Source organism: Myxocyprinus asiaticus, chromosome 46, assembly GCF_019703515.2.
Source record: "Myxocyprinus asiaticus isolate MX2 ecotype Aquarium Trade chromosome 46, UBuf_Myxa_2, whole genome shotgun sequence".
Taxonomy (NCBI): domain Eukaryota; kingdom Metazoa; phylum Chordata; class Actinopteri; order Cypriniformes; family Catostomidae; genus Myxocyprinus; species Myxocyprinus asiaticus.
Window position 1 is genome coordinate 11,081,630 of NC_059389.1, and position 24,186 is coordinate 11,105,815.

Consider the following 24,186-nt stretch of genomic DNA (forward strand, 5'->3'; position numbering starts at 1 on the left):
TTTACAAATATGATTTAATTTTATGGGTTCCACAGAAAAAGAAAAAACAATGTACAATGAAAACAACTGAAATAGAAACAGGCACAACTTGTGATTTTGCCGAATAAAGTTGCACGTTTTGCAGACACAAATGTTCTTAGTAACTGGAAAATGCCTGTCAATGGCTGTCCCAAGCAAAACATCTTCATTTACAGTTAATCAGTTTTACAGAATACCATTTGGTCTGTTGATGACTCTATTAATATTTTTCTTGCTGTGAAGATTGTATATTAGTTAATTCAGAGCGCATGCTGTAAGGGTGTGCCATTTTGAAAGGAATGGTGGAGATGGGTCTGTTGTAGGCCTTGGCTTTTAAACTTTTTTTTTTTTTGTATCAGAAATAAATTAGAATTCACAAACTTTTCATTATCAGGCAGCCATTTCCCTCAGCACCATTTATATAGACCACATTCTGTCATTATGACAGTAGTTTTTCGTCTTCATTGTATGGCCTTGTATGTTTTAGGTGCCAGAATAAAATAATTTAAGATTCTTTTCATTTTATTATAATTATAAATAAGATATCTGATATAATATGTAAAAAGAAAATAAAATTATTTGGTTTTCACAGCTACATACTTCAGGGATACTGAGACTGAAGACTGAAATAGGCCAAGACAACACTCTGTTTAACAGAGCAACTTTTCGGAATTCAAGCACATTAAATACAAGAACAAAAATGCATTCGCAGAAATAAGCATGGATGCTATATTGTTTTGTGATGCCTAAACAGACTTTGTGAGTATCTGACTAATGATAAACTGTAGCAATTACCTTATTTTACGTACAACAGTGTTTTGGGCTTTTCACATATTGTTAACCCAGGGTAATTTTTAAACATGGGTGATCTTGTTCCATGTTTCACACTGTTTATACTTTACCCTGGTTTTATAATTCACACTGTATACCTTTGTCATGGGCTCAAAGCACCGCTAACCCCATTTTAAAATTATAAGTGTGAAACATTAAACCCAGGTTCAAGCTTAGCATGAAAAGCCCATGGGGTACCAAGAGGGGCAGGAATACCTTTTGCACCAGACGGACAGAGTACGTACTTTGATATGAACCGAATTTCGTGGTCATCTCCATTCTAACTTGAAGAAGGAACTGCCACAGATAGTACTGTATATCCACTTTGCTTTGGTTTCAGATAAACTTTGAAAAACAGATATTGATTTTGGATCCAGATCCTTTCTAACTGACGTGTTGTTTTCCATTATTAATGCGTTGGACATTGTGCTTTGCATCAATTCAAAACCAAGCTTTGCACTAGTAACAATAAATCAAAAATGACTTTTAAAAGTCACATCAAACATTTGTTTGTTATTAAACTAGTTTGTAAGGCTTTACACCAGTCAGTAATACTTGGGTCATAAGAGGTGAAAGTAGTTGCAGTGTAGCCAATATCAGTTTTGCAAACACTCAAGGTGTTTTTTTGATTTTAACATTTGTCTAAAATAGACATCGACATTATAATATCAACATGACACGTTACAAAGAGGCTTAGAACCACCATCATGCGACATCTCTAATAGTATGTGGTAATGCAAAAAGAGAAATATATCAAAGGTCATTCGAGGAAGATATCTTCTGTCGGACAGGAATATTCCATATGGTCTTTGTAGAATTGCTGAAAAGCTTTCCTATATGAATAAAAAACAAAACAAGTGTTAGATACTATCCTGACTGATGCAAATGCAATTTATATGCACTTAAATCATAGTTTAAAATTGATTTACTAATGTAGGAAGTTCTAGAACTGGTTTTAAATCTAGACACTTTTGTTGTATACATACTTATCTGACAATGGGTTATGCATTCAGAAAATTACTTACTGTACATTAGTAACAGTACCTGACTCTGGCGCACTTCAACATAATTATGATTCTGACCAATCAGCAAAAAGATTCTGCTTTTTTGGCCAATCAGCAAATAGATCCTTAAGTACATGATGAAGTACATGGAGAACTCACCCTACAGACTCAGCCAGCTTTGAGGTGGTATCATCTGAGAAGAACACATGACAGGCGAATCTCTGGGAAGCTGGATGTTTTGTAATTAGTCCAAAATACCTGAAAGACACACATGAAGTATTTGTATTTATTCAATATTCTTGCCAGTAACATGGGCCTATTTCATCTGGTGTCAGTCATATGCTAGTGTTCTAATTCTTCTGTGTAGGGGACGTTCTGGTTGGTAAAATTAGGGTTATTGAAGTTACAGCTTTATATGAATGATCTTGTCGCGAATGATGGGGCGGGGTTGATTGTGACAGAAACCAGCATTTTACCAACTGTTCTATACTTACTTGTTGTTCTTCGGATGACATCCACAGAAAGAGATGTTTTTCAACTGAAAAAAGTGAAAGCACTTCTCACCCTGTAAAAAAAAAAAGAATGGTTTAATCAGTACTACAAGAGCGAAAAAACATTAGTGTAAGCTGTTAAAACAGGATGTGAGTGCATTGTGAGGTCGTTTCAGTATGTGCGAATAACTCCTCAACCCTGTGATTTGCATCACTGAACTCACTCACAAATTCACTCATAGGGTTATGGCTGCAGATTATTATTCAATCTTAAAACGCTTCATTGCATAACAGTGGAACCATCACTGAGCACAGTTGAGAGGAAGAGCCGTTTGGTGGCAACATCCAGCCTCAAAATGAACTTGGATGCCTTCAAAGCAATGGGAGTCATTTAAAGATGAAGTCATGAGAGTTGACTCCGTCTTCTGTACATTATTAGATGACAAAAAATGAAAAGCATGTCAAAGTCTATTTCCAAATGAGATTTTCGTCAATATTTTCAAAAACAGAAATGTAGGCCTATGCCCATTATTTATGCCCAGTCTTAATATACTACATAAAATATTAATATCACAATTGTTTGAAGATGTATTTATTTTCTTTACCTTTTGATTTTGCTTATGGTTTAATTTTGTAATTTTTGATTTAAATTTTATTTTTTTAATTGTGTGCTCTTATTTTGTATTGCTTTAGCCTAGCATTGTACAACACTTTGGCTCAACAACTGTTGTTTTTAAATGTGCTTTATAGATAAATGACAACTTTCTAAGATGGAAAACATTGTTTAATTTTATTATCACAATAAAGTGAACAGGGTGAATTTTAAATAATTTAATTACTCTGGTTTGAGCAAATGTTGCCAATTTGCCATGTTCCATGGTGCTATGCACTGGCTTCTAAAATAAAAAAGACAGCAATTTATAAAGAAATATTTTGGGTGGTTCTTTTTTTTAATTTTTTATGACAGAGTTAGTGGAGAGGTGACAGGAAATGACAGGGGAGAAGAGTGGGAATGGGATTGGGAAACAACCTCAAGAGCTGGGACTTGAACTTGGGTCACCTGCAATGCATCAGCACCATATATCATGAGCACAGCCCACTAGGCTATGGCTAGCAATTTAATCAATTTAGTTAGTCTTTTGTAATATCCCTTTAATTAATAAACGCCTGTTCCTTAATGACATCACCCTCCAGAAAGTGACATTTTGATGGGAAACACCGGCACAAACATCAGTAAGTATTAGCAATGGATTTGATTCATTCTTTGATGTTTTGCTCTATTAGTTGGTTTCCATCCTGTTTGATAGAATCACAGAAATATATATGACAAAATCAAAATTTCAGAAGATGGTTAAAAAAAATCAAAATTAGCCACATGTAAGATACGTAACTCTCAATCCTTCACTGAACAATGGCTAACTCATTATTTCCACCCTGTTAGTTTCCATCCTGTTTGGCATCCTTTTAATTTTCTTGCCATTGTGTAAATAATCAAGTTATACTGTAATTAATAAAGTTGAAGTGCATGAGTTGAACCAAAGCATATTTCTGAAAATCTGTCCCATGTGCTTGGGGGTAATTTTAAGGAAGAATTTTGTAGCTCCTTCTGAAATATACAAACCCTTCCTGAAGTCCGACAGTCATCTTGAACAATGATCTTCACTCCTCTTGTGTTGATTTCCAGAATGCAAGGTGAAGGGGGGCTGAACTGCATCGTCGTTCTCCTGTTTGATGCGATCTGTTGACATAATCAGATTGCATATGAATAACAGATTGCATAGAACAACTGTATGTCTGTGTAATTACTATGCAAACATATGGTAATTAAAGGAATATTCCAGTTTCGATACAAGTTAAGCTCAATCGACAGCATTTGTGTCATAATGTTGATTACCACAAAAATTTGTTTTGATTTGTCCCTCCTTTAAAAAAAAAGAAGCAAAAATCTGGGTTAGTGAGGCAGTTACAATGGAAGTGAATGGGGCCAATCCGTAAACATTAAAATACTCACTATTTCAAAAGTATAACCACAAGAAACAATATGCATTAGCATAATTTTAGTTTGATAAAATCACTTACTAACCTTTACTGTGTAAAGTTATAGCCAATTTTACAACTTCTTTGCCATGATGATGTAATGTCAACAAACCCTAAAACCCTAAAATGACTGTAAAAATGACGATTTAAACAACCTTACAGCTCATATAATACATGAGTTTTAACAGAAGAATTATTGTAAATGCTTTTATAAAATTATAAGCTTCACATTTCTGTCTTTAAACCCTCCAATTGGCCCCATTCACTTCCATTGTAAGTGCCTCACTGTAACTTCAATTTTTGCTTTTTTTTAAAGAAAAGGAGGGACGAGTCGAAATAATTTTTTGTGGTAATCAACATTATGCCACAAATGTTGTCGATTGAGCTTAACTTGTATTAAACCCGAAATATTCCTGCACTATTAGAATATAGATTATGAAAAAGAAATGGATTACCTTGTGCATTGCGGCACAAAGCACATCATTCCCTTTGTGGTACGGCACTTGAACAGAACCAAGGAATTTGACCCAGAATTTGTCCATCCAATCACCTTTGACCTCTGAGTAAAGTAATACACATAAGAAGCCATTACTCCTCAAAGTACAAGATTCAAAAACCTAAATATTTAAAATACTACAGTATAGTGAAAGAAGAGGTTACCTTTAACATGTTCATCCTTTGTCACCTTGATGGCGTAGAATGCAGGGAAGATGCCTCTGGATCCAGTGCGCATGTTGTAGGCCTCGCACCATAGATCCTCGGCCTGCACTTCTATCAGTAAGGGGTCGTCAGTCTCCAACTCCAGCTCATCCTCATGCCGAGGAATAAACCTGTAAACAAACCAGCAAACAAGAATGCTCGTAGAATGCAGTCTGATTGGGAGATCCCCAAAAGAGTGACTTAGGATACCACATGTTAGCAGAGTGTGACTTCAACAAAACTATTGCTGTGTTCTAACCAGACACCTCATGATATGTTTCAATAGTAATTTGTCTGCCCACTCTGAAAGCAAAAGAGCTGCGCAATTCTGCAGAAATTGAAACCAAGCGACCCAAAACATTTCTTGTTGCTTGTCAGTTTTTGTGGCTAATTAGGGCAAAAGCTTACATTAACTTGATGCTTTATCGTGGCATGCCTGGTTAGTACACAGTGTATGCATTAGCAAAGTTGGATATGTCCTATTACTCTGTCATGTGTTAGTTCTTGTGTGCAGGTGTGTTGCTGTAGTAAAATAGCCCAAATATTCTCTGAATATTTAAATATTTCTTGTCAGTCACTTGGTTATTTATTTACTTGCTTAATTTAGCTGTTCACAGTGGCGGGTTGTGCATTAAAAGTCTAGGCCTTTGGTGTGATTCATGCCATTAAGAAAACACAGTTTCACAATGAATAAGACACCTTATGCCTTTGGGCATTATACATTATGCCGCAGCTAACTAATAATACCAACTGACATTTTAAAAACACGTCCATGCATGAAAGCCAGAACTTGATACGACACTTAATGCTCAAGCAAGCCTTATTTTAACTGCAGCATGACTGTTTTGTGAAATGAACGTCTCCCGAACATTCAAAAATCATAATTTTTCATATGAATCTACCAAGGAGGTCTATAATACCTGGAAAAATCTATCTAATAATATTTGCGATTGAAATGTTGCTTGCAATAAATTTCGTTTCGTCAGGGTACACGGTTATGCTGTGTTCCATTCAAGTTGGATGTGGGATATTCTTACCTGATATCTCCGATCTCTGACCATAAATGCATTCCATTCCCTGATATTCCAAAGATGACGTGTAAGGAAACAAAACTGCAATGCTCCCGTTAGCTTAGCAGGGGTTTGACTCTCATTAGAGAGGTCTCCAAGCAACCCAACTGATAAACAATGCTGCAGCGCTAGCATTTGTGCTTCAGGTGTACGATTATCAAAAGAGATTATAATTTACCATGTTTTATACACCTGTTTCTGCAGGCGTTTGTTAAACAAGCTTTAATATCATGTAATGTGGAAACGAACTAATTTACTGATATTACTTAATAAAGTGAATGTTTATCACTTACTTTGTATATCTCCCTGAGTGTCGACATGTTTGTGTGACATCATGCCCCTGCATCTCGGTGAAATCGAGTTGAAAATTTCTGCACGAGCCTAAAAGTTGTAATTCTGACTTCAAGATGCATTCCATTGCACTTTTCCTAGTAGGAAGTTGTAAAATCCGACTTTCCGAGTTGAATGGAACGCAGCACTACTTTTCAAAACTTGATCCTACACTGAATGCTCAAGCAGCCTAATTTAAACTTAGAAAACTCCTGATGTTGCTATAACAATGCAAAAAGCACTTACTAATTTACTTGAAGTGAAAATCAGTCCTCCTTTCCTGTTTAATAAATTAAGCAATCACACGGTCATGCAGAACATCTCGTGTTTTTAAATCCATAAGGATCTCTTTCTCAATGGCGATAGTGGCAGTGATGATGATCTCGCGCTCTTCGCTTTCAAATTACGTACATCACTTAAAGCGTGATTGCGTCACTCAAGGCCAGCTAGAAGGCCTTGACCAGGACATATCCTAAAGATCACACCCACCAAGAACAAATAAATCAATCTGATTGGCTGATGAATCTGACAATCTGACTTTAGTCGCTCATTCATTTGCACTGTTGAGGGATTCTATGGAAATTCTGAAGGCCTGACGGGGTGGAGCTCAAACTCACGTGCTGCTTCGGCTAACCCTTTGGGCATGTGATTTGTGAAACAATTGTCACGCTTCGCTTGTAAGCATCAAGGAATAAATTCTGACTGGATAAACTTTTAGTTTTTCTCTATTTGTTTGTAGATTAATTAAGAGTGGAAAGCGATTAAAAATACATAGGCAAAAAGTGACTGAGAATGAAAGGATGAAAAATATGTATTTATTTGGCATGTTAGGCCAGCAGAGAAGGCTTTGCTGGCCCTGAGAATTCACCACTGGCTGTTCATCAGTGATTTGGTCTGCTTTTAAATGTACCTGAACACTGCTCTGTGGCTTTGTTCTCTTTCCTCTCCATTAATAACACAGGAGAAGAGTCCAAACTCAGCACCTGAGAGTGAGAAAAAAGTTCGCATCACATTTAAAACACAGAAGGTAAGTGTCAATGAGTGTGTATGCACAATCTTAAACTGATCATGCTTAATAACCAGACAATGTGTAAAGTAATGTAAATGCCTTAAACTGCCTTCTTTTATCGGGTAAAGTTAATACATGCCTAGGTTTTGCCCATTAATCCGATTTCGCTGTGCATGTAAACACCTTGACTTGTGTTCTGGTGGCTTATTCAATGAGTGCATGTCTGTTTACGTTATGATGTAAAAAGATCATTTCAAATGTCATGTAAACACGATTTTCTTGTGCTAATTCCTCAAAGTTATCAGTGTATTTTGCATGTAAATACTAATTTTGGTAGAAACTGACTTTAGCAAACCCCTTAACGAGGAAAATCTTTGCAGTTCTTGCAAAGTCTTGGTGGTTACATGCAGGGAAGGAGTGCCACAAGGTTCAATTCCTGGACCTTTGCCATTCTGTTTGGGCTCCACCACTAAACCCATAAAAACTGAATGTTAATGGATCTTTTAACTTTGCACAAAGAGCCAAGATCTGCCACTCACCAGAGAAGCGTGACCGTCCATTTACAAAGACATTCATGAACTTGCGGGAGCAGGGCAGGTCTGAAGTAGTGTCAGTGGTTGAGTCGGCAGACAAACAGGAAGTGTCTCTCCTCATACCTGTTGCTCCCGACTCTTCCTCCTCCTCATCCACTACCTGATCCTCCCCGTCCTCATCAATGGCAGACTCGTAGACGGTATTGTCACTGTCACTATCGTAACCTTTGTAGCAGTCCTTGATGCTCACTAACTCAAGCTTAGCATGTTCGTCCACCACCAGGGTGTACTTAACTGAGTCATATGTAAGTCCTGAGGCATCTGTGCTGACGGCCGCTGTCCTTAAGGTTCCTGTGTCCTCCTTCGCTGCTTTCAGCTTGTGGGTTTCAACCCACTTACTACTGTCCCCTGTTTCGCTGAGGCTGACAGTCCTACAAGGAGGCGTGGGTGGGTATACCTCATCTTCTTCACTAATGGAAGGGTTTGCACCACCTGCTACTGGGTAATAGTGCAGGGGAGGCAGCTCTGTGTCTGAACTGATAGACATGCGATTGCTGTCGCTGCTTTGTGACAGAAAAGGTCGCTCCTGTTCGCCATTAACCGGTGTGAGGTGGATCTCCTCCGTGGCATTTCCTTCTGATATCCGATAGTCCTTGTTTCTCTCGACTGACTGGTGACACGTTCCACCATTCTCCACAGGGTACTGCACTTGTTCCCGATAACCATTTACAGTGTGATAAAGGGCTTTTTCCTTGCAAATGGTACCAATGTTAAGGACACCCTCTATTAGGGTGACTTCCCCAGATTTGTCCCTCATAACTGTCTGTGTGCAGGGTGCCACCGCAGTGGGGTTGTTCAAAGACTCGGATAACTTGTCCTGTTGCTTGTTGTGAAAGGCTGCTGCTTTGTTCGTGGAGGAGGTAGGGCCTCGTGGTTTGGTGTCAGCCCTGGCCTGCACTTTGTTCCCATCGGTGCAAACAACTTGCTCAGGTTTGGGCACCAGATCCCCTATTTCACATACACAGAAGATTATATATTAGGCAGTAAGCCTAATTATTCCAAATTATGGAATAAAATGTCAACTAACACCACTTAAAATTCCTATGATTCCTATGATCACTCAGCATAGAAAGCAATGCAAAAACCAACGTTACCTGCATAATTATAAGTGTGTCTATGTATTTACAAAATTGAGCTATGTAGTCCTTTGTTTTTTGGAATTAATTCTTCTTAAAGCTTCCAAGTGTAATTTCTGTGCCACTAGTGGAACCAAATGGAATTGAAAAAATAATTACTGTTTCCAAGCAGGTTTTCCACACACTCCCCCCGTCTCCAATTGTTGGAATAAACAGTCAGTTCTTCCCCAAACTCAGAGCAAATTTTGTTATGTCGGTCCCCTCAAACAGAGCAATGCTTTGATAGCGTCACAGAGCCACGGTGTTTATACTGTTTTGGGCAAACAAGCTACGGATGGTTTATAATTGTCTGCATTTTGGATAGGAGCTTGAAAAGGAGAAATATATATTTTTTAAATTACGCATATCAACTTAAAACAACATATAACCTTTCTTCATAGTGCTAGCTGTGCAATCAGACACAAGTTACATCCGATGAACTCTTAAGGGTAAGTGGATTGACACAAATCCCATTAAGTTAATAACAGCACGTAAACACATTTTCATTTTGTTGAACAGAATACTACAAAAACACTAACAATGATAGCACATTTGAGGTTCTGCAAGCTTGCTTGTCACCAGTTCAAACTGACTTCATTCCAGCAAGGAGCAATTTACATTAAAAATGTAACATCGTCATTAATGTAATGTTTTGTTCATGATCAGTAAAACATCAAGTACAATTACCAAGATGACTAACAGCTGTTTCATAACTGCATTTATCAGTGCAGCTTCTCAACTGTATTTCCTTCATTTATCTCAAGCAAATTTCTCTAATGCATAGAAATGAGTTTAAAAAATGACTTGTTTTACACATTCTCAGCATGTGGCACGTGGCAATGACTCACCCTTAATATGCGGTGACGAGGAATGGGTTTTCTTTTCTTTTCTCCGATCCTTCTCACCAAATGAATTGTTATTTATTGTGTCCTGTAATTAAAGTGGAGAGTTAAGTTAGTTCTGAGAAATGGTCTAGCATCATTTGTTTGCAGATGCCACTTGGTTTTATATTTTGTTATCTACTGCAATGACATTTGTATATTTTTAAAGGGATAGTTCACCCAAAAATGAAACTTTGAAGCTCCAAAAAGTGCATAAAGGCAGCATAAAAGTTATCCATATGACTCATGTGGTTTTAAATGTTTGCCACCATTCACTTGTATTATGTGGACCTACAGAGCTAAGATATTCTTATTTTTTGATTTTGTCAACATTCTCAGCAACGCCAGCAGCCCTCAAGATGCTTTCTACCACAAACACACACACCTGACAGCAATCTGTAAATGGGAGTTACCGGAAAAGCAATTTACTGCTCTTTCGTGTCGCTGATTCACCAGTTGTCCACGCTGCTATGATGCATCTTTAATACTGACACTCCTAGGTTGCCATAGCAACGCACCCATTGATGATTCAGGAATTGGCATGTGTGAGTGTATGCGTAAGTGTGGGGGTAGTCAAGCAGTACTGTTTGTGATGGAGGAGGAAGATACAGATGGCTTATATGATGCTCTTATACAGTGCCTCCAAAAATGGAAGCAGAAAAAGGAAACAGATAGGAGTAACTCTATGCCGACAGTTTACTGTTATCTTATTTAATAATCTGTTTCTAAGAAGAGGAGTCTGTCATTCTATTACTGTTGGCCCTAATAATATCAGACTAGCAATGAAATAATCTTTTTTCTCCACAGGAAAATCTGAGCCATCCAACTGCCATCCAATCGTTAACGAGGTGGAGCAAATCTGACACTTTTCCTCATAATTCTTAATTTTCTCTTTAAAAGAAGAGAGTTCTGCTTTACGGATATAGAGGGAACTGTCAAAAAGTCAAAATTGAAATCAAAATGGACCCTATTTAGTGTTTTAATGCACGTCCCTGGTGTTTGTGAACAAATCATTGGCGCACGTTATTCTAAGCATCAACAACAAAAAAATCTGCAATCTATGATCAAAATGTATCAACTTGCTCGTCCTCTTAAACTACTTTGCTTTTCGACTGACATCACGAATGCCTCTTACCCGTCCACTCCAATCAACTGGCTCCGTTCTAGTATGTAATGCCCACTTTTCGCAATCCAACCAAGTCCCTCCCTAACTTTTTTTTGTCAAAAATCCTGTTTCACTCAGAAATATGTTAGATTACTGCAGTAAAAAGTACAAAGGACTGTTCGGACTGCTGAGAGGATTATTGGTTGCCCCCTGCCCTCCCTTCAAGAACTGTACACTTCCAGAATGAGGAAAAGGGCCGGAAAAATCACTCTGGACCCCACTCACCCAGCCCATTACCTTTTTGAACTGTTGCCTTCTGGACGATGCTACAGAGCACTGAGCACCAGAACCATCAGGCACAGCAACAGTTTTTTCCCTCAGGCTATCCATCTCATGAATAGTTAAAACTGCCCCATTGAGCAATAATTATATGCAATATACTGCTAGTCTTTTTAGATTTATTTCTATTTCTATATATACTTATATTATCTATTCACTTTTTATTTTTATTCTATTATCTCTAATTCTATGTCTTGTTGCTGTATTGTTTGTGCACTGGAAGCTTCTGTCACCAAGACAAATTATTGTATGTGTAAGCATACTTGGCAGTAAAGCTGATTCTGATTCTCTAAAATAGGTTGCGCATGAGTTCCACATTGACTTTAAGTGTGCCAAACAATATGCTGGCCTCGAGCTTGCTAGCTAAAATATTTTTGTTCCAAATACATTTCAGAGAGAAAATTGATTTTTTGACCAAACTTTTTCACTGTTTTCTTTGTATTAACCAATATCTCAGTTCACATTCATTGGAAAAGCTCTTCCTCTGCTAATTCCTCAAATGCCCTTTGAGCCCAGTGGCAGCAGACAAGGAGAGATCTGACAAACCAAGATTACGAGATTAAAGACACTGAAGCACATTTACAGTCATCCACCATCTTCCCTAGTCGTAAAGAAGTCTGTTGACCTGGATATAATTTGGTGTGCTGAAATGCTCAAACGTTTGAAAGCAAAAGGCTTGTTTTTACACTAACAAACTGTAAACTGACTAGTTTTGCCCTTTCTTCAAGTCGATTTTGTCACCAGGGTAACATATTTATTCAACCGAATGGAAGCACCTGCGTGTATCAGGTGACTTTTGGTACAGGACGTTTGACTAGCTGCCAGCTGTAATGCTATATACATAAGGTGCTAAATATTATTATGCAACTACTGCAGTACAGGCTGGATAAATGGCATGGGGTTGACTTAACTCAACATAGGTTAAAGGCATAGTTCACCCAATAATTAAATGTATCATTTAATCACCATCTTGTAGTTTCAAACCTGTATTTTTAACCCGTATTACAGTGTGAATGAGATTTGAGAGCTGCGGCTGAAAGCATGATTTTCAGTGAATAACAACAAATTTCAGTCTGGTCCACACACAAAGCCATCGTATGGTTTCAGAAGACTTGGAATATAGCACGTAAGTCATATGGAATAATTTTATGGTGCTTTTTCGTCCATTTTAGAGCTTGACACTGCCTGGTCACCATCTGCTTTCATTTTACATTCGGAAGAGAGCAGCATGTACATTCTCCTTTTGTGTTTCACAAAAGAAAGAATGGCATGAGGGTGAGTAAACGATGAGAGAATGTTCATTTTTGGGTGAACTATTCCTTTAAACTGCTTTGCATTGAAAATATACATTATTTTGTGCCCTACAGGATACATGTGGACTTTTATTATTTAAAAAAACTCCACACCAAATCCATTATTTGTAGTCTTTATAACTAGAAAGGCCTATCTGAAGTACCAAATATGGACATTTGACAGAAATGACAGCAAGCAGCATAACAATACACTATTTCCAGAGGTAGAAGAGGAGGACAGAGAGAGAATAAATCAATTTGAGTTCAATAAAGTTTGAGTTGGACATTTTTTCAGGAGATTGCACAGTGCTGGGCAATTACTTAAATCATTCAGTTCCTGCTCTAGTAGAGCGCCAGCAGCCTCCTTACCCATGATGGACCACAAAAAAACAAAACCAAAAAAAAGACAGCCTGGCTACTCATGATTTACATTAAAGTGCTCCAAAAATCACTGCAGAGCTCATTAAAAGCACTAGTTAGAAAAATACTCCATTTACAAAGTCTGTGATGTCACTGGATGACTATTAAAAATATTGATGTTCAAAGATTTTGGAAAGGATGACATTTAGGACATCTAATAATAAGCACATCAAAGTTTAAGGCCTAAAACAGGTTTTCGTCAGATAGGATATCATTTTAATCCCAAAAAAATGTATAATATATAGTATTCGTCAACCAATATATAGGTCAATATATGGCTGAGACTGATATCTAGAGAGTACGGTTGCAATATGGCAAATAGCAATGTGTATTTTGTCAAATTTAGTAATAGCAAATTAGATGCACCCAAAATTGTCAAATTAAATGCTTATTTAATGCAATATTTTACTAAAAATGTACAAAAAATTAAAACAAAATATGCTTATCTATTGACAAGTCTGTTGGTATATTTCGAACTGACACTTTTATTAATCAGCTAATATAAATAGATGGATGGATCAGCAAGTTATCTTCCTCTTTCTAGCCCTAAAATGTCAATCTATTCCAAACACATTACAGGTTCCTTTCAAAAAATTGTCACCACACATGACATCCAACAAAAGCTGTGCTTTTAATCCCATCTCGTTATGTTTTGTACGAATTGTCCCATTAGAGTGCTGCCCCCTGCTGTTTGACCCCCACAGGTCAACAGTAATGATCCACTCACTCTCTCTTATGTCGGATCACATTACACACGGAGGGCGATCAGTAGTGATTCATAGCAGGTTCGCAGAGCGGGAGCTCACAAACAGGAAACGTCATCAGCATCACCGGCCGGGAGTATCAGAGACAACCGTCGCTACAAGTCACAGATTAGCACGGACTGAAATCATGACAATACACTGAAAATACACCCCATACCATATTCACAATAAAGGCACTCATGAGGACATGAGTGGTTGAGATCTGGTGTAGGGCACATACCATGAAGGTAAATTCCTGTTTGTGCTGTATGGAAATCATTACAGTATGGTCATTTTACTGTGAAAGGATTTCAAAGGCCTGTCAGTTTACATATAGGTCGCCATCTGCCTTAGATGTGCTCAACAAGCCTCTTATGGACCAAAGGGCCTTGGTACCAGCAATCAAAATCATCCATCTCACCTGAGTCCTTGGCACTTGGGGGAAAAGATTCAGGGTGGTTGGTCTCTTGGGCCGGTAGGTATCCATGGCGACGACAGGGATGAAATCCTTCAGTTTAGGCTGGGTGACAGGCAGCCCTGCTCCCTGTTCCTCCTTGTGGTTGTCATCGACAGGATCGAGGTGCCTCTCGTCCTCCTCTTCTTCCTGGATTCCTCCCTCTGCATCAATCAGGTCCAAGTGGAGCATCTCCGTCTGCAAATCCACCACCCCCCTCCTCCGGCCGCTCCTCAGTGTGCCATTGGCCGGCTGCGTCATGTGATCCTGGGAAGAGCAGGCAGCAGAGCTTTAGAGTCAAGCTGCAGTCAGATGCAGTCAGCCAATCAGAGGCGAGTGATGACATCAGCCTGTGGCTGCTTTCCTGACTGCTGTGAGGAAAGCTAATTCAATCTCAGAGAACAAAATAAGGCGTGTCAGGCGAGCCAGGCAAAATAAACACCCAAAAATGAGTGTTGGGTATTAATAACCCAAATGAAAATTCTGTCATCAGTTACTCGCTCTCATGTCGTTACAAACCTGTTTGACTTATTTTCATCTGTGGAACACAAAAGGAGATGGTATGAAGAATGTTAGGGACTGGACAATCTCAGTCACTATTCACTTTCATTGTATGGAGCAAAGATGCAATGAAAGTAAATGGTGGCTATCTCCCATTGTCTTCCTCAGAAAAAAGAAAGTCATATGTTTAAAACAACACGAGGATGCAGGGGCGTAGATTCTGGGGGGATGGGGCACGGTAACCCCCCCAAATGTTCAAGCCAAATCTGCCAGGGTGAGTAATGAAGTATTTTTGGATAAACTAGGCATTTAAAGAACATCTATGTAATGATATTTAGATGCATAATTTTTAATGGAAACAAATAATGACCAAGAACATGATTTAAAGGAAGATCTTACACTACAACACTGTTTGCCAATGAACTAGCAACAAAATATTGTAAAATCTTAAATTATGGCTTTTTGTTTTGGTTGCGATCAGACATTGTGATATCCACGATAAACTGTAAAAAGTCAGAAGTGATTGACTCTGACTTGGCATTAATGTCCATGACTAAGCTGCTAATTTACTTTGGCTCTGAACACCACAGCCTCTTTTAACCTCACCAATATTCAGTCCAATATTGAACACTGAATTGCTAGTATTCTCTATAAGTTCAGAGTGCAAAACAGGACTTCACTGCCTGAGAATACAGATGGTTTTCTCAGTGTTTGACCCAGAAATCTATTTATGCTATGTGGTAAACAGTGCGCCAACTCTGTAATGTCAAATGATCTTTCATTCAGCTTGGGGCCATAAGCCTGTGTGTCTACAAAGCTGAGTTACTGTTTGGTTACAGGGTGGATGGATGCGCAGTGACTAAAGTACAAACAAACATATCCAGACGTCATGTTCTATCAAGGTGGGGATATCCCAGTGACATCTATTGTTCTTTAATCAAGCTAATTCCTAAACATAATCTTGCCGCTAACCCTAATCCTAAAAGACACCTTTTGGAATTATAATTAAGATTTTAATTAAGACATGATGTAATCCCCATTGTATGATTCATGAAGCTGTTTTCCTCATGGGGACCACAGGACAACTGGTCCATTCAAGATAGACTAATAAGATCGCACACACCTGAAAAACACGTGGTGGTTTCATATGAAACAGATAATTATCAAACATAATTTACAGTAAAATTATATGCAAAATATTTTCCTTATTTCATGCCAAAACAGTGGCATTAAATCTGTCTATGCCAAATCTGTGCAAGAGTTAAGCATCACTTAAGCATGACTTCTGAGCTACATATCAGATAATTGAGTGCCAGAGAGCTGTATGTTCCATACCTGGATTGTAGCCCACTGGAGATTAGCTAAAGGCTCTGAGCAGATGCTGTTTAACCCTTATAGGTATGTCCAGGTGGCACCCTGGCATCCATCCCAAAATTCACAATCCTTATGTACTTATATGCTTCGAGACAATAAAACGGTGTATTAATTATAAAAAAAATCTATTTTGGTAACTATTTACAATAAGGTTGTACTCCTAAACAACCTGAACTAACAACGAACAATACTTTTTAGCACTTGGTTAATATTCATTTCAACATATAGACTACTAATAAATTTGTTAAATTTGTAAATGTTAACATTAGTGAATGCATTATGAACCAACAAAAATTGTATCTTAATAAATTAACAACAACCAAGATTAATAAATGCTTAAAAAATATATTGCCCAATTTTAGTTCATGATACCTAATGCATTTACTAATGTTAACTAATCTTATTGAAAAGTGTAACTAATATTTTAAACTACAGGATTATGTCATTACGAATCATTATGAGCCTAGATTTCAAGATCAAACCAATTTAAAAAGTTTAAGTAAATATATAAGATAAATATTAATATATAAATAAATATATTAAATATACATACTGTATATATTTAACACAAATAAACAATAAACGTAAAATATGTTTATATTAAAGACGCTGACTACCACCCCTGGAGTCGCGAGTTTGAATCCAGCCAAGTCTCCTAAGCAACCAAATTGGCTAGGTTGCTAGGGAGGGTAGAGTCACATGGGGTAACCTCCTCATGGTCGCTATAATGTGGTTCGCTCTCGGTGGGGTGCGTGGTGAGTTGTGCGTGGATGCCACGTAGAATAGCGTGAAGCCTCCACACGCACTATGTCTCCGCGGTAACGCGCTCAACAAACCACGTGATAAGGTGCACGGATTGACGGTCTCAGATGCGGAGGCAACTGAGATTTGTCCTCCACAACCCGGATTGAGGTGAGTCACTGTACCACCATGAGGACTTAGAGCGCATTGGGAATTGGGCATTCCAAACTGGGGAGAAAAAGGGGAGAAAAAGAAAAATGTAAAGTCAGCATAAAAGTAATCCAGTGGTTTAATAAATGTCTTCTGAAGCGATCCAGTTGGTTTTGGGTGAGAACAGACCAAAATGTAAGTCCTTTTTTATCGTTCATCTTGCCATTGCAGTCTCTAGGAATGATCATGATTTCAAGCATGATTACACTTCCTAGTGCTTGACGCATGCGCAGAACGCTAGATGGCACTATAGGAAGTGTATTCGAGCTTGAAATCATGATAGCCAAGGAAACTGCTGTCAAGATGTACAGTGAAAAAGGAGTTCTATTTTAGTCTGTTTTCACCCAAAACCAACTGGATCTCTTCAGAAGACATTGATTAAACTACTGGAGTCTTATGGATTTTTTTTATGCTGACTTTATATTCTTTTTGGAGCTTTTGGAGTTCTGGTCACCATTCATTTGCTTTGTATGGACCTACAGAGCTGAGCTATTCTTCTAAAAATCTTTGTTTGTGTTCAGCAGATGAAAGTCACACATCTGGGATGGCATGAGGGGGAATAAATGGTGAGAGAATTTTCATTTTTGGGTGAACTAACACCTTAAAAGACATTATTTCACAGACTCAATAGAAAAAAAATTATGGAAAAATGTTAATAGAAAATAATATATTTAAGCATAAAGTTAATATAGTTAAACATAAATAAACATTAACATATGTTAAATAATAATAATTGTTTACGTCTTGTGACTATACTTTTGAAAAGTGAGTATTTTAAAGTTAACGAATTGGCCCCCATTCACTTTCATTGTAAGTGCCTCACTGGAACCCAGATTTTTGCTTTTTTTCTAAATGTATTTTTGTAGTAATCAATATTATGCCACAAACTCTATCGATTAAGCTTAAACTTGTATTGAACCCGGAATATTCCTTTAAATTGACTTGACTTCATAAAGTTTAAAGCAATTGTTACACATTCCACTTTATTAGTCAGCCCAACCATTTGGCACAGTGGCATGATCTGACATAGAAATCTGCTTAGTAAAGAATGTCTTTACTCAACCAAAGAAAGTTTACTCAACCAGTTTAAGTTTACTCAACCAGTACCATAACTGATACTAGAGTATATAGGAATTTATGACTAATTTGTAGATCATTAGGTTGATTGAAAAACCTGATTGATTGAAAAAAAAAAAAAATTATAATGTATGTTTGTTTGGAGTATAAACTTACTTTAGGGTCGAGCTCGAGGTGGTTGAGGGTGATTCCGTTCTCATCCGTGATCTCTGTCACTTCTGACAGGTCATCATCCTCATATTCACTTAGACTGATATCATGAGTTAACCTGCAGTGTCAGCACACCCACACCCACATACACAGACATTGACACACACTATGTCATACTTCCACGAGGCTATCTCTAGACAAACATTATACAAGAGAGGGCACAGCTCGCCTCATGAGCTGATAACTTCAAGACTGCTGCAATGATGTAACCCACTAGGTTAATTGTAGGCCTAATAGTGATCGTTAAACTTGTATTTTGAGACAGTTACACATCTGTCTACTGCAATAGAAGATATTTAAAACTAGATTAATAATTGTTATTGGTGCATCATCTCGTTCATCATGCAGCCAATGAATTTATATTGTCATAAAAAACCACAATGACGTATGAAGAAGACAGTCACATAGAATTATGGATAGGGAGGAAAGTTAATCATCCATAGAGGTTTGGATGTAACATCACACAAGCATATTTAAAAATGTCTTTTAAAGATCTGTCCACAGTAGATATCATGCATCAGAGGGTTAAATCTAAAAAACAAATTTGATATGGCATAATCTGAAGTTGTTTTTTTAAGATTTATAGAAGTTACACACATGGGAACCTTTATAAGAAAGCACAAGTAAACACAATTCTGCTGTTTTCCTGATTTTAAGTGAAGTCAGGCTCTGTTTGCAAGCTGGCGGCTTTTCAGCCATTGACTGATCAAGTAATTAAGCTAGAAAAAGGTTTAAAAGCACTCTAATGTGCTACATTATCACTACTTTGTGTTTATATACTTGCTACTGTGCAGCTTGACATGTTATAGATACTTATAGCTACTTGTTAGATAATTTAACAATAACAACAAGAAAGAACAAATTTAGTCAAAATAAACCAGATCACACTCACTTTAGCTTTTCGTAGTGAAGTTTTCTTACTATGCAATATCACAGTAAACCTAATTGCAACAATCAAAGCAAGCCTGATTTTAGATCAGAAACACCCTCAGTGGTCGATTTGTAAAAACACTGAAGGGGGATGGTGTATGTTTATGGGGGGGGGGTGGTGGAATTAGGTAATAACCCTAATACTTATGGGTCATTGACAAATATGGTTGTCCAAGGTGTTAAAATGCGAAACCTTTTAAAAATGTAGTTTAAAACACTTGCATCATGTTCACAGAAATGTAATCTTTGTTTCCAATTTGGTTTCATCAATTTTTAAAAAACCTTTATAGGATTTTCTACAAAACAAATTTAAACTTTAAAATTGTCATTTGGTAAACCATCAAGTAAAAAGTATTATAATACTTTATTTGCACCTTGAATACATGAGAGTATAAACAACTTAATCATTCATTTCCAAAAAGTTTTCAAACACATTTTTCAAGATATTATATATATTATGAATTTCTGAGTCAAAAACATCAAGAAGTTTTCTCAGGGTTACACCACATGACTTGAACAAAATGTGCCTTTTCATAAAAATGTCAAAATAATATCAGACTTTTGTTTTAAACTTCACACTCAGACTTGAGGGTCTAAAGGTGTCTGCTCTGTTTTATGGTTTTTATGGTCAACATAAACCTACATGTTCACAGGGTTGGGGAGTAACGAAATACAAGTAACGGGATTATGTATTTAAAATACAAAATATAAGTAACTGTATTCCACTACAGTTACAATTTAAATAATTGGTAATTAGAATACAGTTACATTCATAAAGTATTTTGATTACTGAAGAGATTACTTTGCATTTTATTGTCATTTGTTTCATTTAATATTTAGTCCTTTCAGATGGAAAACATTTATACATATAAATGATTCGATCCAAAGTGCATTTGAACAGCGGTGAAACACTTTCTTATGATGTGTTACATTCATACAAGCAGACAGAGAAGTACGTTTGAAGTAAGTTTGGAGCAGAAGAAATAGAAATAAACCTTGTGTAAATTGTCAGCTTTACACTAAGCTAAAATGCTATTTCTAGCCATTTTACATGCACATGTTACCAGGCACGATCATGTTTTTTTATCAAGAAAATTCACCTTAGATCATAATTTCTTTTTTTCTTTGATATTAGGGCAAAAATCGTATTCTTGATAATAATTTTTGTATTGTTTTCCTGTAAAAATATCTAAAAATCCTTAAAACAACATCAGTTAGATTGATCTTGTTTTAGAAACAACACTGCATAAATATTTAGGTTTTTCAGAGAATGTATTTTTAACGTGTATTTTGTCTTACTGTACTGGCAGAGTAAAAAAATCTACCAGTGCTGAAGAAGTAATCCAAAGTACTTAGAATACGTTACTGACCTTGAGTAATCTAACAGAATACGTTACAAATGACATTTTACAGCATGTATTCTGTAATCTATAGTGGAATACATTTCAAAAGTAACCCTCCCAACCGTGCGTGTTCATTACACCCAGTTACTTTTATTTGGTGGACAAAAGCGTTTTTAAATATTTTAAATCACAATTGTTTCACTGCTTATTTTTTTTTTTTTAAAGAAATAACAATAAAAAATTATTCTGCACTAGTCATGCCAACATTTCTTTTTTCAGGAATTTCAGCTTTTAATGAGACTTTGACTTTTTTAACTGTCTCTGGACACCATGTGACTTTTTAATTTTAAGCCCCAGAAATAATAACAATATGACTTTAAAGTCAGAAATTGAAAATATGCTCATCATAGAAGAGGTGTATTCAAGTAAATAGTTTGTGTGAAATGTTTTTTTTTTTTAATGTATTTTTAATTTAATAGATCTGGACAAAAATGAGCATCACTTCATTGACCCTTAGGACACAGGGCCATAATATGCACCTGTTACCCTCTGTTATTGAACTTTATGATGAATCATGTGAAAAGAATCCATGTTAAGATCATGAAAGCGTTTTATGGCCTGAATGTCGGTTGAATTAAAAACATGTACATATTTATCTGTACACTTGTCATAGCAGTATCTTACATTCTGTTCTCTTCTTTTTAATGAAAGATTAAATATATTCTTGAACTGTAATCTTGGCCATTTTTGAAAGTGCACAAAACTTTTGAAATCGTGCATTACCTTCAGTGGCGTAAGTTTCATGTGCACACTATGAAGAACAAGTCAACCCATCACTAAACTCTGACATACCTGTATTACAGTGTTTTCAGAAACTCGGTGTCTTTTCACAGTGGAAAGAGAGCGCTCGCGCGCTCAAGGTTGCCAGATTGCGGGACTAAAGCGTCACCCTGCCAGAATATATCCAAACTGTACAAGTGTCAAGACCTAATTGGGGGATTTCACCTATAGAAATCTGGCAACCTCACACACAAATCTGACCGGCTAATCGCCCTTATTTAAAGTCTGTTATTTATCAAATGTAGATAATGCAGTGTTTTACTTGCATGATTAGTCCTAAGTAATACATGACACAATTGATCTAAAGGGGATGGTAAGGGGGGAATGTGGTTTTACAAGGGGGATGCTTTTTTGATATTTCTTGCAACAAGGGGGATGCCATCCCCTCGAGCCCTGCCCATACTGACATATTAGATTACAAAAACCTTTATCTCTCACTCAGTTGCGGCCATAATCCTGCAATATATTCTTTCAAACGCACCAAACTAACATTTAAGATGTTAGTTTATCTCATAAACTGATCCAAGGTCAGTTAAACTACTGCGCAAAGGAGCAAACTAACATTTTAGCCCATAAAAATCGCAGGACCCCATCTCAGAGCACATACACTGATCCAAGGTCAGTTAAGTACAGCGCAAAAGGCCATAAAGGGGACACCGTTGCATAAGTAGGCTACTACTGTACCATTTCTCCCACTGTTCTTCCACCCAGCTGTCCCCGTTCTCTCTGGAGTCCATGGCCAGGCAGAGCACCATCTGCGGGGCAGGGCGGGGTGGCGATGGACCCTTCTTGGGGATAAATGGAGCCGGCAGTTATGGGACTATTCCTCAACCACCCGTCCGACACTCTGGGTCTGATTAGAGGTCCTTTAGAGAAACGTCCTTCACAGGGTCCTCAGGGGGTTACATCAGCCACGGGAAGCTGGAGTGGCTGTGGATGTCCTCACTTCCCATGGAAGCATCATACTGTACACCCAGGACACTCCTTGCACTGCACTGCGTGTGTCCTTCAGTGAAGCCATTAAAGTCAGCAGTGGATGACTGAGAGAGAGAGAGAGAGAGAGAGAGAGAGAGAGAGAGAGAGGCGTAGTCTCCACTAAAAGGGTCTGCCACCCCTGTGATTGATGGTCCAGATCAATGCAGCTCAAGTTGCCACCTCCACACAAGAGCAGGCCAGCAGCAGTAGAGTGGGATCGATGCCATTGATAACAGATGAATATAAACATCTGCAAGGCTGCCTGTGGACATCCGTGATATAGAATGTATCATTAGAGTTTATTTGTTCCTTTCCCTCATCCTTGTTAATTACTGCCGGATCTTCATGCGTTTCATTAATGGTTGGGATGGACAAGCAAGCGCTTTATTGATGGATTAAACATGCATCAGTATATGGGTGATTCTATAATTAGTGGCACTTTTGACTATTTGGAAAATTACTACTTCAAACCATGTTTCATCTATTTTAAAACATTTATTACATGCCCTGGAAAAAAATACTTCATAATGGCCTCAATCAACGTTCAAGTGGATTCTGGTATAATATGGTAATTACGTGTTTCGGTTTTTGGAGAAAAACCAAACCAAACAAAACCACAGCATTAAAGAATGTGAAAGCAAAAGTGGAGATTTATAGTAAAAAAGAAATTAAATGTTGATCTGTTTCTCACCCTCACCTATCACAGGCCTATTGCTTCTGAAGACATATTTAACCAGTGGAGTCTTAGGGAGTACTTTTATGCTGCCTTTATATGTTTTTTGGAGCTTCAAAGTTCTGGCCACCATTCACTTGCATTATATAGACATACAGTGCAGAAATATTCTTTGTTTGTGTTCAGCAGAAGAAAGAAAGTCATACACTTCTGGGACGGCATGAGGGTGAGTAAATAATTTACATTTTTGCAAAATCCCTTTAAATAATCACCTAACTCCTATATTGTTATCAAGATATTATTTTAGATTGACAGTTGGGCGAATGCAGATAATGCCTGCTATTGACTTCTAGGAGATGTTTCATTGGAGGACTCAGCAAAAGATGTGGAGTACAAAGAGAAAGAGATGAGAAGAGAAACAGAGACAATCAAGAGTCTATGGTCATTATGCTCTAAAAGAGCAGACATTAGCTGACCTGTGCAAGAGCTGAGCTCTTCCCTCATTACCGCTGTTCCCACAGGACACCATTCACATCAGCTCTGCATACAGTGGGTCTATTACATTACTACAACACCAGTCTGAGATAACAGCCAGCCCACTGCTGCATGGTTCACTCGGCTGATGACTTGTGCAACTGCAGCATTTTTTGCCTTTAGCTTTATGTAAAGGTTAAGCACTGAGTTAGATGTAATAATAATAATAATAATAAAAAACCCATTTCACTCTCTTGTTGGAAATGGAAAAAATGCATAACACAGATATCCGAGTTTAAACCCAGAAAGATGTATGAATAGATTTGACTATAACCGTCAAAATGCAAATACACTTCAATCATCTTTATTGGAACTGGGCAGGCCTTTGCAATACACAGTTTTCATAG

The 24,186-nt window shown here is 37.5% G+C and overlaps 1 protein-coding gene across 1 annotated transcript; it reads right to left on the minus strand.

Moving 5' to 3' along the window:
* LOC127436217 (C-Jun-amino-terminal kinase-interacting protein 1-like) lies at nucleotides 1-22,907 on the minus strand. The gene is made up of 12 exons (XM_051690241.1): nucleotides 22,342-22,907; nucleotides 18,491-18,602; nucleotides 14,399-14,698; nucleotides 10,046-10,127; nucleotides 8,029-9,030; nucleotides 7,391-7,463; nucleotides 5,042-5,211; nucleotides 4,837-4,940; nucleotides 3,966-4,082; nucleotides 2,348-2,418; nucleotides 2,013-2,111; nucleotides 1-1,682 (listed from the first exon to the last, which is right to left on the minus strand). Exons 1-12 carry the CDS (start codon nucleotides 22,410-22,412, stop codon nucleotides 1,610-1,612), a joined length of 2,274 nt encoding a protein of 757 aa, XP_051546201.1. The 5' UTR covers nucleotides 22,413-22,907; the 3' UTR covers nucleotides 1-1,609.
* Between the last annotated feature and the right edge of the window lie 1,279 nt (nucleotides 22,908-24,186).